This window comes from Stegodyphus dumicola, chromosome X2 (assembly GCF_044657685.1).
Source record: "Stegodyphus dumicola isolate Sdum_Otavi_A_Nest chromosome X2, ASM4465768v1".
NCBI classification, from domain to species: Eukaryota; Metazoa; Arthropoda; class Arachnida; order Araneae; family Eresidae; genus Stegodyphus; species Stegodyphus dumicola.
The window spans coordinates 21,908,165-21,924,545 of record NC_140781.1 but is presented as its reverse complement, the minus strand read 5'-3'; the positions used below and the strand labels follow the sequence as shown (position 1 = coordinate 21,924,545).

General features: G+C 30.6%; 1 protein-coding gene across 2 annotated transcripts in view; it reads left to right on the top strand.

The window, feature by feature from the left end:
• LOC118190690 (serine/threonine-protein kinase mig-15-like) overlaps nt 1–16,381 on the top strand; it is a 242,142-nt gene that overhangs the window by 208,732 nt on the left and 17,029 nt on the right. The window contains exons 23-24 of one of the 2 annotated variants that reach the window (XM_085810039.1): nt 2,131–2,199; nt 14,229–14,479. In XM_085810039.1, coding sequence (XP_085666165.1) covers nt 2,131–2,199; nt 14,229–14,479 — 320 coding nt within the window. The remainder of the gene's footprint in view (nt 1–2,130; nt 2,200–14,228; nt 14,480–16,381) is intronic. The other variant, XM_085810040.1, reaches the window with a different exon arrangement.

Here is a 16,381-nt window from a genome sequence, read left to right as displayed (position 1 = left end):
AACAAAACATACAAAACAACAAAAGCCTTTGGAAAATTAATATCATGGATGTAAATGTATAACATTTAGTTTTACTGTTCTCTTTTTTTTTTACTTCCATTATATTTATTGTAGAAAATAACTAATATAGTGTACAAATTTGTAATGTTTAATTTGGCGATATTTTTATGATTTTTTTCTTTCGGAATACATGACAACTTTCAGGCTGTGACTTTTGAACAAACCTTTTAAGTATTCCTTCACAGAATAAGGTTGGATTACTGTGGGTTATGTGATCTACACTGGTGGAAAATGAAAAAAGAACCTAAAAAGTATCTGTGCAAAAGTTTTAGAATGAATAGCATATGTCATCATTAAAGTTTTGAAGATCTTTAGCAGAGTTTGCAAGTTAGAATTAACTTAGAATATGATGCATACTAAAATATTTACAGTATTTTCAGATATAAGTAATTTAGAAATATCATTTACTTTTCATTTTTAGACATTTATCATAATGGAATTTATGTTTAGGGGAAGAAGACTTGCTTATTGTGCCTTTTTACTTCTTTGGAGAGTTGGAGAGGAATCTCATTGTGACTCATAGGGATGAATGATACATTTTTCATATTGCATACTAAATGAAATGGCAGGTATCCACTTTTATTGGCCTTAAATCTGGAATATGGGAAAAATGAGAAAAAGAAAGTTGTAGGCAAATGAGATGGATGGCTGAACATACAGATTAGTTATGTGAAAGATTGCTTTATGGAACAGAATGGGAATGGCAATCCAGATTATAGAACTTTGGTTGATCCAGCAATGCATAAAATAGCTATGAAGAATTGCTACGTGAAAAAATTAACTAAGACCACATGTGCTGTTAAACAGATTAATTACCATTGTCACTTCATTGCTGCTGAGAATGGTTGTGATATTGTCATACTCACTAGAGGACAGAATGTTGTATTATTCAGTGATGAAATATAATGTAGGGCATAGTAATGGATATTAAATGTCATAGATATGGCAGAATCTTCAAAACTAATGTCAGATTTTCCATCTGGGAGATACCATAAATTTTGATTCATAATCAAATTTGGTAAATGTCACAGATTCTTTTCAAAGTCTCAAGTGAAAGGAATACTGATATTAGGCCTATCTTACTGTCCTTTTTGCATGAAGTAGGAAAGGCATTATTGTTATGCAATTGCATCATAACTGCTTTATGGTGGGCAACAAATTATGCTGACAAACTGTCAACTTTTCTAGTCTATCAAATTCACTAGATCTAACCATTTGATATGTAGAATTGGATATGAAGAGACTTTTCCTATGTACAACTTGCTACAAGAGCCATTGTTGAGTTGTATTTGAAATTCACAGTGGATGGAGTAGCATTTTGTAAAGCAGTATTTGACATTTGTGTAAAGGTGTGCCAGAGAGTGGAAGCTTATGTTACAACGTGGGTTGATTATACTTGTCTCAGCTGTACTGATTTAATGCCTGTGTGTATCAAATACAAAATGGCTACATCTTTGAATGGAAAAATCACTTCCTTCACATCTCGATGTGATTCTGATGTTATTTTTCAATACAATAGTCTTATTGTTCTTTTTTCAATTTCCCCTGATGATTATTATCACTTTTCATGCTGTTTTATCTGTTAAAATTATTTATTGATAAACTTCTAAAAGCTGGACTCTTGTGGCATTTTTATTAATTCGTAATAGTCATTTTCATTTCATTGTGTACTATTGCATTGATATTTATGAAAATAATTGTTAGACTTTCCGCATGAAGGAATTAACTATTTTTCTGAGCATTATTATTTTATATGTAATTTAAAAATTGTGGAAATTTTTTAATTTAATTTTTTTAAATTTAGTAATGGGGTTTAAATGGGCAATGAAAGGTTTTATTTCTTAGTTTCTCAGTTTGATAAGTTTTGGTTGCTGTAAATTCTTAGTTTTCATATTTATGCATCTGTTACATAACATACTCACCAGACATTTTAAGTACTGAGTTTTATCTCATTGAGTAGTAATTAGAAGTGTTCTCTGATTTATGTTTCATCATTAACATACTATGCTGTAGAAAAACAAAAAAGTAGTTTCCTTTACAATATTTGTTCTCCCTTTTTTGCTTTCCAAGTGGTGTGGTCTATACCTCAACATGGCTTTAAAGACTGGGAAAATACATTTCGAATATGGAGTGGCAATGGTAAAATATTTCTGACCTCTGATACGTAGTTTGAGTATATTTTTAGTCTTTTGATTTTGTGAATTCACCACGTATGTATTGTCTGTATGAAAACTGTCCTTTGGTTCATCCTTGTTTTCATTTTGAGTTTATGTTAAAAAAAAGTCCTTCTGAGACCTGTAGCAGATATGTGCTTCTAATCTACTGCATAACTTTTATTCTTCTTTGTTTGTTTCTTCCTTTTTTTTTTTTTTTTTTTTTTTTTTTTCATTTATATTTTAAAGATTTTAAGAAGTTAAAATTTATTTTACTGCATGTTGCACCATTGCAACCTAATTGCATATTTGTAAGTTTATTGTAAATATCGTTTGACAAAGACTAAAAATGTTAATATATTTTTCTTTTTCAATGCCTAGAATACCCTGGTGTTCATTGAATAATATTCTTTAATATAAGAATGTTCTATGAATGAGGTTCTTGCATATTTTATTTTTTGGAAGTATTTAGTTTTTGGGTAAAATTTCATCATAATTCAAAAGGGTGCAATGATTTTGCAGTATAACTATCTGGAATTATAATCAGGTTTCCAGGTATAATTTCAAAATTTTTCATATTTATTTATAATTAAAATATATAAGCATTTGTAAGTGGAACTTTGATTTAGGCTTAATAATTTCTTTTTGTAAAGACCACTTCATATTTACTATTCATTTTCAATGTGTCGTCTTTTAGCTCTCTGGTATATCTTCTAGCTTCTAATGCATATAAACTAAATTTTATCTTTTCACATTACTAATCTATTGCGAATTAAGACTAGTTTGAGAATAAGGAATTAGAAAAGATCCAGTTAAACTCATTATGCTGTTAATTTTTTTAGAACTACATCGTTATCGACAATTATCTGTTCTTGAAGAAGGTATGTTTAACTTAGTTGTAAGCAAGAATGCTGCAGTTATAATTCACAGTTTAAAAACCTTGATGAAAATGGCTTTAGAATGGGTAAGAGCAGTAAAAGAAAGTTGGTATTTCCTGTAAAATTCCAGTGATTTTAATGTATACCAATCCTTTTTTTCATTTAAAAAAAGTTTGCTATTCAGAATTGGTTCATCCTTTTTTAATCAATAGAAGTATTCTGGGAAAAAAAAATAATAATTAAGAAAAATATTCACTACTTGATTTTTAGGTTAGGCAAACTTCATTGATATTAAGTGCTAATTTAAAGTGAAAAGGATCTTTAATATAAGAGACGTTCTAATAGGGATCTTTCTTCATCAGAAGCAAGTGCTCTATGCAAGCATATACTACCACCTGTTGAGATTGAGAAAGAGAAAAACAAATTTTTGAGATTATAATTAAAAGTATTAGCTGAAGATAAAAGATTTTGGCTAGTGTAGAAGACTTTGCAACATTCTAATTCACCTTTAATTGAAAGTCTGAGTATAATTTTAGCAGGAGGAGGATAAGCTATTAGAGAGTATCAGATAATTTTTAAAATTTTTCATGAAACTACTAAAAGTAATAAGTTCTAAAAATTTATCATTATGAAATTTTGAGAAGTGTGTCTGAAGAAATATCTTACTTATGAGAATAGTGTTTCTCCTTCTTTCTTTCTGTTGCTAAGAAACAGACTGTGAGACCATGCTTCTACTACATTTCTATTTTATCTATCATTATTAATCAATAGTTAAATCTTTAACCTAACTGTGATCTTGATAAGACATAGCATTTCATAGAAAATATTTTTAGAGTGGATAAGAGGTATTGTATTATGAAAGATTTAATAACCAGAAAAGTGTAAAAGAAGAATATTGTTTTTTAAAGTTTCTGCATCATATGTGATGAAAACACTTCCTCGAATGGTGAGCTCTAGTTGTTTATAGGCGTTGGTCATTACTAAGACCAGAAGTGGTGGTCTCTTTATTATGGAGGCAGCTAATAGGTGGACTGCTGATGCCTCCTATGAAAGAACAGACAAATTACATCCATGCAGGGTTCGAACCCAGGCACTTTGGTATAGCAGTCAGAGTTACTAACCACTTTTCTGTCTTGGTGGCAGTAATGAAAATTAAAGGTTTAGAATTTGTAATTAAAAGTATCCTCATCTTCAGCACGGGAGGGAAGAGATTTCTTTTCCTCTGTAAATGCCATATGAGGATTTGTGACTTTAATTTTATGTCAATTTTTGTAACTTTTTTTCAAAATCCATTAAAATTTTTAAAAAATAAAATTAGAATTTGATATATTATTTTGTACTCTGAGTAAAGGTATTTGGCAGGCATCTTTTTTTTTTTCGGGGGGGGGGGGTCAATGAAAATTATTTTTCTTTCTGTATACAGAAACTTATAAGCATTTAAAAACTGAACACAGTTACCTTATTATTAAACTGATTATTAATGAGTATACTTATACCCTATCTAACATAATAAAGGAGCCACTTATGTGAAGTGTAAATATCAAATGGAAATAATTTTGATAATAAAATTATATCTGTAAAATTTAAAGCACCTTTTACCAAATTTGTCATTAGAATTATGATCAAAATTTAGGCATTGATTTACAAATATGCTTCATTATTTGAAAAGCAAATTTTTCAAAAGTAAGAAAAGTTACTTCTGTGAATTTTATAGACAGACTTTTGGGCACAAAAAGGTCTTGTTCTAGTGCAAGGTAGAGTTTTAAAAATGTCTTATTATTCTTTTGTACGAAACATAATTCGTAAAGTAATAATACATCTTTGTGTTATCTAAAAGCTGTATATATTCTTAATTATGAAATTTTAAATACACTCAAAAGTCGTTAATTCGGACACCCATAATCCAGAATGATCTATAATCCGAACCTCAAAGCTACAAACTTTCTACGCATGTGTCGCGTTGACCTTTACGACTGCGAAGACCTTTACGGCTGCGAATATGCGTGTGCGCATGCCCAAAATACGTTTACGCATGCACGTTTAATGTATACCAGACGGTATTAGCTAAGCTAAAATTATCGAATTCAGTTAATGTTGCAGTTAATAATTGCCATGTTCCTTAATCTTCGAATTGGATCCGGCTTATTATTTTTTGCAGACTGTTAGAGCAATTTTATAAAAGTAAGCTTGAACTTTCGATTATGTCAAATAGAATTTCCGATATATATTTACTAATATGTAAAGGATCTACAAAGCGAAAGTATGTTTCGAAGTTCATTAAACAAAAAGTGGAATTGCTGTAAAAAATGGATAAAGGCATATCCTTTGTTTATCTAACCATTCTGAAATCTGTTTATGAATTTCACGCTGCTCTGCGGCAGGGGGACGCCGCGGCGCGCAATGAATTGGAAGTTGATCTGTCAGCACTATCCTTATCTTCACGGCAGATGATTTTATTTTATTTGGCGTATAATTCCTTACTAAATGTAGTATTTCATCTCGATGTACTCCGTCTTTGATATGATTTAAATCAAATTCCTTGTCATTTTAATTCGCTTCCGATAGCGAAGAAAGTAAAGTAAACAAATAGATATTAAGCTTTTTTTTTTTTTTTTTTTTTTTTTTTTTTTTTTTGTAAATTTTTATACCCTTTAGATCATAATTGTTCTTTATTTCATAAATTACGGTTTCATATTTTTAATTTTATAATTTCTCCGTGCCATCATACCAGATGTAAACTGATGATCTATAATCCGGAATCACCGAAGTCCCGACGAGTCCGGATTAACGACTTTGGACTGTATAGTTACCATTGTTTAGCACAAAATAAAATTTAGAGTCATTTTGCATAAAGCTAAATGAAACATAAAATATGAATGTAGTGAATATTAAGGCATAAAACACAAATATAACACCTAACATTTAAAATGTAACACTTTTTACTTGCTGTTCATCTCAAATATAGTTAATGAATATAAATGTTGAGGATTTAAATCTGTGTTCTGAATTCATTGGTTTGCTGTTATAGCTCTTGTATCATCAACCCTAAGTTATCCAAGAGTACCTACTTATGTAGAAGTGCAATTTTACATTTGCTAGGGAAATGAAGTTCATTACTTTCATGAATTTTCAGTTTAGAGGATAGTTATTTGTGTATATGCATTTTAGTTGGCAAATTAATAAAATCATTTTCTTAAACTTAACTCTATGTTACTTTTGCTCTTTAAATACATTTAAAATCAATTATAGGATTTTAATTGACTGGATCTGCTTTGAGCAGCACATTTTATTGCAACATTTAAATTATCTTAAAAAAATACTAAACTATTTACCCCAAAAAAGAATATGAAATGTGTGTAGTTTTAAATGTAGACCAAGGTAAGAAAAGTGTTATTAGTATAAAATTAAGGAACAGTGATCCTTGCATATCCATTTTCATCTCCAAGTATAATATACAACTGCAATACATTTGAGTTCCTTTTCATGTTTAATGTCAACAGCATGCTGTAATAATTTATCAAGGCTATCAGCTTCTCTTTCCATTCTCCTTTTTCTATTACTTGGTGAAAATTTTCAGTTTTATTTCTGGTGATAGTGGGTTTAGGTTTTCTTTCCATTGCTCTGTATGTACCCACAGCAATAGGTGACAAGAGAACTAAACTGACACAAAGCATCGTGTATATGACTAAAAAAATGTCCTACCTTTGCCTTTTTAATGCTTAATTACATTTAAAAGGGCAGCAGTTTTGCATTTGTTTGTATTTTTCCCTTAAAAATATACCAGATTTTGTTCAGCTTTAACAAACAAGGAACTTCTCTTAAAATTATATCGTATTTAATACTCTAAGGGAAGTATTTCTTGAGAACATGTAAGTACTAAATCATAAATATAAAAGCTTTTTTGCATTTTAATTTTCAGAAATATTTCTATTCTAAATACCGTAATTTCTGGAAGAAAGTCCGCATCAGCGTAAATGCCGCACTCTAGAAAAATAGCGGGGAAAAAATTAAAATTACACAGAAACGCCGCATCAGCGTAAACACCACAATAGATTAAGTTGTGCCTGACATCGTCGTGGGCCGTATAGATGCAAAAACTCAACCTAAGTCCTGATATATGACATACCATCTCCCTTCGGAATAGTCTTTCATTTAAAAATGATCATCGGCTTTAGCTTGTCACCGTTTGCGGTACAAGCTAGCACACATGTAAATGACATTCTTTCATGCCCCGTCATAAACATAGATACAGTTTTTGCACCAGTTTCATCAACAGTTCTGTTTGCAGTAGAGTCGAAAGCTAACGGTGTTTCATTCATATTTATTTGCGACCAAAGAAGTTTTTTTTTTGTCAATAATAGCTGTCACATATTTTAGAAAAGATGACTTTTTATCCTGCCAGTCCATTGGTAATTGTTGCCCGACTGTTGTTCTAGTACGCACAGAAATATTTTTTCTTTTCATAAATCTGCTACACCTCCTTTGAAATCATTTATGTTCATTTGTTTTGCTATAAATTTTGCTTGTAAGCGAATTTTTACAGTCGAAATTGCCATTCCCTTTCCTCGTTGCTCCTTTATCCAGTTTGCAAGGTCGTCCTCTAGATTTGGCTACCTTACAGTACCACTTCTTTTGGCTCGTTTCTGTTGTGGCATATTTTTAAGAAGTTCTTTTTCAGTTCTCCAACGTCGAATACATCTGTCGTCCACTTTAAACTCTCGAGCTGCTGCTCGATTTCCAATTTGTTCAGCACGTGAAATTACATTAAGCTTAAAACCAGCAGTATAGCTTCTGTGCCGTTTAGGGACATTTTCAAAAAATTTTTCGCTCCCTTCTTACTGAAAACTATCCAACAAGTACTTGTACCCAAACTGATGGGATCTGTATCTGGCAGAATGCCAAGAAAAATCCATTCATGCTGAAGGGGAAATACGTCAGAGTTCGTTATTGCGAGGCAGGTGGAGTCGTGTCCGCCTTTGAAAAAAATTGCAGAAAAGGCAGGGGTGGAGAGAGGATGGGTCCTGGAAGATTCATCGAATGGCAGAGGAGAGACTATTCGAACTGATGAGAATGTTGATTTGAAAGGGGGAAGAATGTTATTGTTCTGAAATCTCGTTTAGGGTGAATAAGGCATGTAGGTCCGTTCAAGGGAAAGAATGTAAACAAAATAACGTTCGCGAAAAGCAACTGAGTGGTCTTTTGTGTGGGAACAGCACCAGTTTATGCACAATGACAAGGCCATCAAAACTATGTACAATGACCATCATAGGAAATATTTTATTTTTAGTGCACCTAAACGCCGCATGGGTAGAAACGCCGCACCCGCTGAAAATTTAAGTTTTAAACACGTAAACGCTGCTGCGTTTCTTCCGGAAATTACGGTAATACTGTGGTATATAACTAAGTAATCAAGTGCTGTTATGTTAAACTACAGGCAAAATAAAAGTAATGGGCGGTAATTATGAGTGGACATGTAAAAGTCACCATTTCAGGAAGATTCTAGAACATAGATTATCTTTGACTATCTTGAATACTGATGGCGGATTTTTTTTTTAATAAGAAGAAAGATATAGTTTTTAAGTGCTTAATTTTTGGTATCACCATTTTGTAAAAGTTTTCATCTTAAACTGACCTGTCATACATCAACTTATATATCAGTTTTAGTTCTTTATTTTAAGAATATTTTATGCTTATTGACTGTTTCTGGGAGGGAAAAAAGCTATTCTAACATTGCAACATTACTTATATGCACTTCAGTTCCTTCTAAAGCTGAAATGTATACATAAGTAATGGTTTAATATTTTATCACTTATACATACTTCAGCTGGTTCCAGCTCCTAGAGTAACACACCTCGAGGGAAAAAACCTTTAAAATTGCCTATGGATATTCTCATAGTTTAAACATTATTACTACCTAGGTTCAAAACATTTTTTAGTTACCGTTTGAGAAGAAGTTGAATCTTTTTGAGAAAATTAGTCACTGATTTAAGTAACAATGCTTTAATTAGTAAAGTTAATAAGAAATTTAAAGAAAATCATGTGCATGTCAAGATTTAGTTCAAACTTACAAAATTATTGTCATTAAAATTTGCTGTTTTTTATTAAAAAAATGGTGAATTTTTGAAGGAAAAAAGTTTAGATTTAACTTTTCCTGCTGAGATCATAGATAAGCTTCATATTTTTTTAATTTTAAAATAATTCAGAACTATTTTAAATTATATTAATAATGTAAATGTAGATTTTCATTAAATTAATTTCTAATTTTTAGCTTTTAATTTAGCATTAAATAATAAGGACTCTTTAAAAATGTATGTGCATTAAAATAAAAATACATTTCATACTTAAAGTAGGTATTTGTTATGTACTTTAGATATTAGCATGGCTTGGTTATTTAAAAGTATTAATTATAGTGTAATACTTATCTCATTATACCTACTAGTTTTACTTAAAGAAAGTGAATGTGAGATGATCAGTGTGCATGGGATATCTATAATCAGAGCTACATTAAAATTTTTTGGTTTGAAATTTTAATGATTCCAATTTGAATTGTCTGCGCACCAAACTGATATCGCAAAATTTGTTATTTGCTTTAAGGGTACCGAGCTTTCATCATTTAATAAATGATTGATTTCCAACATAACAAAAAGGCTATACAAACAGAACTTTTATTTATATAGTTTCATAGTACTTTCAGATGTATATTAAATATTCCTTTATATATATTTTTTTTTAAATTTCAATTTCAGTAAACAGTTATCCTTGTTATTCCTCATAAAATATCATTAAAGCCTTATTCTAAAATTATATGCTAAACAGATTATTACAAATGTATCAATTTATCGTATGCATAATTTTTTTCCTTGTTAACTCTAATACCTCCTGTTCTAAAAAAATATACCAGAAGGCTTACACTAGTAAGGTATAACGCTAACAAAATAAATAAGCAAGTATACAATAGCGTTGAACTGAAATTAAAAAAGAAGAAAAAACTAAATTAAATTTTAAACTGATAAAGAGAATTCGGTAATCTAAATTGAGAATTGAATTCCAAAATGCAGAATTTGTTTCTTTAGCCCGAAAAAGTTCAGAAAAAATTGGTGGTCAAGCTACAGACAGGTGCTTCAAAGGTGCCTGAAGTATCTTCCTCTTCTTTACGTGATGTGCACCACATTCAAGAAGGATATGCTTAGCATCTTCATCACTGCTACCATAGCTGCACAAAGCACTTGAAGCAAGTCCAGATCCTTTAAAATTGCCATGTCCTGTCAAAAATTTAGTTACTTTAAAATCTGTTGAAATTTGGTTGATCAAGTTTTATTCTATGAAAAAATTGTAGGAAAAAACTTCAATCATGGCACCATGTATTCTCTATTCCATTTACTGATAGCATCAGTTCTATAAAAGCTCTTCCAGTGAGAATCAGGAACACAAGAGCTCAAATCAATGTGAGGTTTCGCGGCTAGCTTTGCTAGAATGATTTTAGAAATAAGAGGGCTTATTTCTAAAATTTCCATAGTATAAACGAATGCAGGCAAAATGAATGTTGATATCAAAATCTTGCAATGTCTTAATAATAACCTGAGTATCTTACAATGTCTTAATAACCTGAATTTCAACAGTGAGTTTCTCCAAAACACTAATTTTCTGTAATAATTGTAGTGCAGAAAGAGAATCGTTACATATTAAAATGTGCTTTGATGTCAAACCACTACAAGATTTATGAATCCATTTCACAGCTAAATTTAAGCTTAGCAGTTTAGCCTGAAAAACAGAGTAATTATCAGTAATTCTGTACTGTTTGTAGTTTTTTCCTTGTTCATCTTCATAAACAACAACCTTATTATTTATCTTATTTCCGTTTGTAAAACAAATTAATTTGTACATTTGAAGAATATCATCCAAATAGCCAACAACTGGTAGAGGATTCTTGTTAAAAAGAAGTATGTGGCAAAGAAAAAAGGTGGAAGATTGCCATCAAGAAAATTTGATGTGGATTGCCTGCAAATGCTTTAATGCAGTACTGCTCAGAATTTCAGTATCAATGGGTGGAATACCAGCGACAGTAAAAAGTGCCTCATAGCTAGTAGTTCTGTAGCCTGGAACAATTCTTAAAAGAAATGTTTGAATTTTAGAAGCCTGCAGTTTACATTTGTTGAGTGAAGAACAGCTGCAAACCATTGATGCATATTAAATAAATTTGTTAACGGCACTTAACTAATAGTATTGTATATTGCCTTTAAATCAATTTAAGAACTTCTGTTCTGATTCGAGTTGTTTTTAGAAATCTTAAATAATCGTAATAATACCTTTTTGCATTTTCGAGAGATGTGGGAAATATGATACTTGTGCTGAAATTTGTTATCCAAGATAACTGCTAAATACTTTGAGTAACTTCTATAGGACCATTCCCAAGTGATAAACTGAAGACGTTCTTACAGAAGTTGCGTAATTCATGTAAAAGTATCAATGTAAATTATCTCTTAAGTTTCAAGCACATTTTTTTAAACTGCTTGAAATATCTTCAATATTTTGATAAGTTTCTGTGGAAATTTTACAAATAAATTTGCTTCAGTCCATGACCTACATCTGACTATATAAAATTAAAAATATTAAGAGTGTTTGGAATTTTTTTTTTTTTTTGGTCTCTTTTTAGATATATTGTGCACATGTTTATTATAAGAATATAATATAAATTGTTTAATATTTTATTTGTAAATATAAAAGTCTGGTTTCTAGGAATGTCTGTTCCTAATTTTAAGAACATTGCATAGAGATACATGACATATTATATTATGATCTATAATTGCTAATTTCTTTTTGTTTCATGATTTATAATAATTTTTCTCATTTCAAAATAAGTTAATTGTAAGATAAATAATATAGCTTGTAATACAGTCATTTAAAAATTATGTCTTTCATCTAAGTCGTGTATATTAAATTTTTGAATAATAAAATGTTTAGAATGGGAAATTTTTAATACAGACTCTTAGTAAAATGCACCAAATTCAAACTGCGTTAGGAATTAGAGGTCCTAAAATATTTTTGAATGGCTCAAAAATAAAAGGAGCAAGTAAGCTTTAACTACTGCGACTCTTTTAGGATAAAATGTTCTCCCTTTTAAATATTATCTGCATTTTATTGCAGGTCCATTTATTTTCTTTCTGTCCTTCTGTGAAACATCTGTAAATTGTAGAGTTAAGTTTCTAATCAGTTATGTTAATTTACTTTTCTGGCAAGCCTGATTTTCATTTCCCTGCCAGAACTTCCACTGCACACAATATTCAAATTAAGTAGAAAGAAGAAAGTATTTAAAGGAAGGTTTTGAAAGATGAAATCAGAGCCTGTTCTGTATGCTTGAAGGCCATTGTTAACTTTGATTCTCTAGTGATCAGTATTCTGTACCATTCAGTTAGTTATTCATGCCATTAGGCTAGTTTACACTGACTTCAATTAGAGGCATCTTGTGCACTAGTTAAACTGTGAAGCTGTTAGGCTATACTTAAATTACATTAATTTTAATTCATCCATTATCTTTGATTTAAAGCCAGAGCTATTGCCTTCTCTACATATGAGATGAAGCTGTCTGTTAAACTTCATTTGAATTAATAAGTGTCCTTTACACCCTTTCCCTGCCCTGCCAGTTAATGCTAGTATGTATTTATAAGACACGATGGAAACGTGTCTTTTAGAATTCTGGTCTAATTGTATGCTACCTAAGAAGGCCAATCTGTATTCTGCGACATGTTTATGGATATTTCTGTTTCTTTTGAGTATGGTGCTGTTTGAAACACAGAATTCAGTACATTATAAACCTTTCCTTTCATTATTCATTTGTTAATGGAACGCTTCTCTCAGTGGTCTGGTAATCATGTGCTGCATTAGAGTTCTAGTGATTGGATGCTTTTTTGTAGTATTTTAGAATGGCCTATGCAGAAGCAATGAGTATCAATTCACTTAGCCTCTATCTCCACCCACCCCCCCGAAAGAGAAGTATCAGAATTACTAACCAAAACTTGTGCTTCATTTTAAACTGGACTGGGCAATTTAGCGGAAGGAAATATTTATTAATTTTAATCAAGTTATTGTTATCTTTTAAACACTATTGAAAGACTATTTCCATGACCTTTTAAATGCAGTTTGAAAATTCTGTTAGTTAAGATTTCTACAGATGTAAAGTAAATAGTACTTATAATAGTTGCAAAAGCATAGGTTTTATCTTGATTATAAATCTGAAGTAAACATTTGTAATCATTGCCACACCAGTTTTTAATTAATTATTGTAACAGAATGTCAGTTAGTGTTGGTAACCATCAGCTCCTAAAGAAATATGAAATGTGTTTAACCAAGTTGCTGTAGTTATTAGATTTTTATTTATCATTAAGTGAATTGCTCTAGTTATTTGAAGAAGCATTATTCTTTTATGTTTTGGAATATCAATGAATAAATATTTGATGAAAATATTTTTGTTATTTTAGCCCTACTTTTTTTACTGCAGGGCATCTGTTTACTATACACCCATTGTACTGTGATTTGTATAGCAGTGTGAAGTAATTTTATAGTTTTAAGTTTTTTACACAAGCAGGTGTTTTTGCTCTGTGAAAGGGAATAAAATTAAATATAGCAATGCAATTGAACAATTTCTGTTTGGAGCTGCTTAAGCATATAAAGTTCTAATTTTTGAAAGGTACCATAAAATTGTGTTTTAGAATATTTGTGTAGTCATGACTCATCACGGCATTTACAGTGCAGTTTTTCACTTACCATCCTGTCCTTTTAATTTTTAGTCATAAACCTAGTTTTTGACAAATCAATGGTGTTTTCTTGTTTAATAAAAATTATATAGCGAGAGTGTAAAAATTGGTTAACAGTTAAATGGAACATGTGAAATATTTAGAAATTAGTACATAAAAATGCTCATCTTATATAAAATAATGTAAATGTAATATACTTCCTCTGTGCTTAATCTAATTTTTTTTTTTTTTTTTTTGCTTAAGATGAACATAAAAAAAAAAGGTACAAACATAAAAAGGAGTTATTTTGCATTTATTTCCAATTGGGTTAAAAAATGCTTTTTAGTATTTGTTCACAAAATTTAATTGCACAGTAATATTTTTGTTTGTTTATGTTTAATTTTTAGTTAAATATGAAAGGATCAAGTTCCTCGTCATTGCCTTAAAGGACAGTGTTGAAATATATGCATGGGCTCCTAAACCTTACCACAAGTTCATGGCATTTAAATCTTTTTCTGATCTATTGCATAAGCCTCTCTTAGTTGACTTAACAGTTGAAGAAAATATACGCCTTAAAGTTATATTCGGCTCTGCTGAAGGTTTTCATGCTGTGGATCTTGATTCTGGTGCTGTTTATGATGTGTACCTTCCAGCACATGTAAGACAATTTTTAGAGACTATTTTTCTATCCATTATATCAAATTAAAAAGAAATGTATGTATCTTTTTAGAATTTCATGTAGTATTATTTATTCACTATAATGTTTTAGATCAGGGTGTCTTAAACTTTTTTCAGTCGCAACCCCCTTTTATCACTGAGATTTTTGTAGGATCCCACAAGTATTCCGCAAAGCCGACACACGCGTGATTGAAACTGTGAATTTTTTCACTTGTACTGTAATATACTATTGCAATTTTAGGTCATTAACTTACATTTTTAAGACATAGAATAGTGTGAAAATTTTAAATAAGTAACAGACGAAATGACGTTATGTGCAAAGCAAAGAAATTTATATTATAAAAAGAATGCGTCGAAATGTTTTCGTTTTTTCCTTTGCCTGTATTGTCTTATCTTTATCGATTTTCATATACATTGTGTAAAAATATTTGGTAATTGTAAAATTATTACAATAAGTTAAAGAAATATCAAAACTGCTAAAATTTTTGGTGACCCCTTGCCGCAGGTCCTGTGACCCCTTGGGGGTTGCGTCCCGTAGTTTAAGAAACCCTGTTTTAGATTGTGCAATCATTTCTTTTAATTAATAAGCAAAGTTGTGTAGTTGGAATGTATGTTTCTCCTCTTCCCTTTAATGATTTTTTGAAATGAAAGGTAATATGATAATGCGATAACCATTTTTAAATATATGGAAGATTTTTTTTTCATTGTTTGAAATGTGTTTGGAAAACCCAACTCCTTAACAAAAGCCTCATCTGAATATGCCTTTTTATGTGATGCAAAAATGTAACTTACTTTAAAGGATACTTCTGTATGATTATTTTCTCTCTTCATTTTTTAGGGTAAAAAGACTGCTTTGTTAAGTCTTTGGAGAAAATTTAAATAACTGAACTTTATGTAAAGCAGATCTGAGTCCGTATTTGCCGTTGAAATCTTTATGAATGGTTTTATAATGACGTTCACCATTCGATTGGTTTGGTACCATTACTGAAGCATTGCATAATAAACAAACTGCTTTTTCACCAATGCTTGTAAATAACAACTCTTCTTCCTATTCGTTTTGAAATGATAGGTTTTCTTTCTCCTCAATATGCATGGCACATCACTCCTGTTGATAGGCACACCACAAATTATACAACATAATTAAAGTTTTACTTTAAAACTCACTGCAAACAGCACAGTTTGGTAGCTGCTACTGTAAACATTTATCAACTTACTTCAACTAAACTGATGACCATTGATTGTGCGACTGGATGTATGATTCATCATTTGTGTAGACATGCAGTGGTGCCCACAGCGAACAGCATTTGTGTTAAAGCAGGCTCTATAATGCTAATTGGCCACCTATATATAATTTTGGAAATGGAATAGAGTGAAAGTAATAGCACGAGTAGGTGAACACAAAAATGCAGCATCCTGTACGTGTTACATAATTGTACCTTTTTATGGTTTTTTTTTTTTTTTAAATTAGGATTAAAGTTTTTGTCTTATAGTAATGTTACTGTGAAAGAGCGAAATCTAGAGAATGTTGACGTTCCCCACTGAATGACAACTTTCACATAGTTGCTTGGTATATATCCAAAATATTTGCTAAATATCCTTATTTCTCACTTATATAGGTAAATGTCAACATGTCAACTCATGGTGAATGTTGGAAAAAAATATTTTTATCTTTTTAAGTAATACTTCATTATTAAAACATATGATTTAGGTCAAAATAGGCGAATTATGGTTATGTTGTCTTAGTTATTGCAACAACAACTGGTGATGGTCCGAATGTATGAGAATATAACCAAATATTTGGTCTTTCAATGATGTATTTGGTTTGTGTCGACATTCTCCTATTTCGGTCTTTCATGTTAACAGTAATATTGTGATTGTGGCT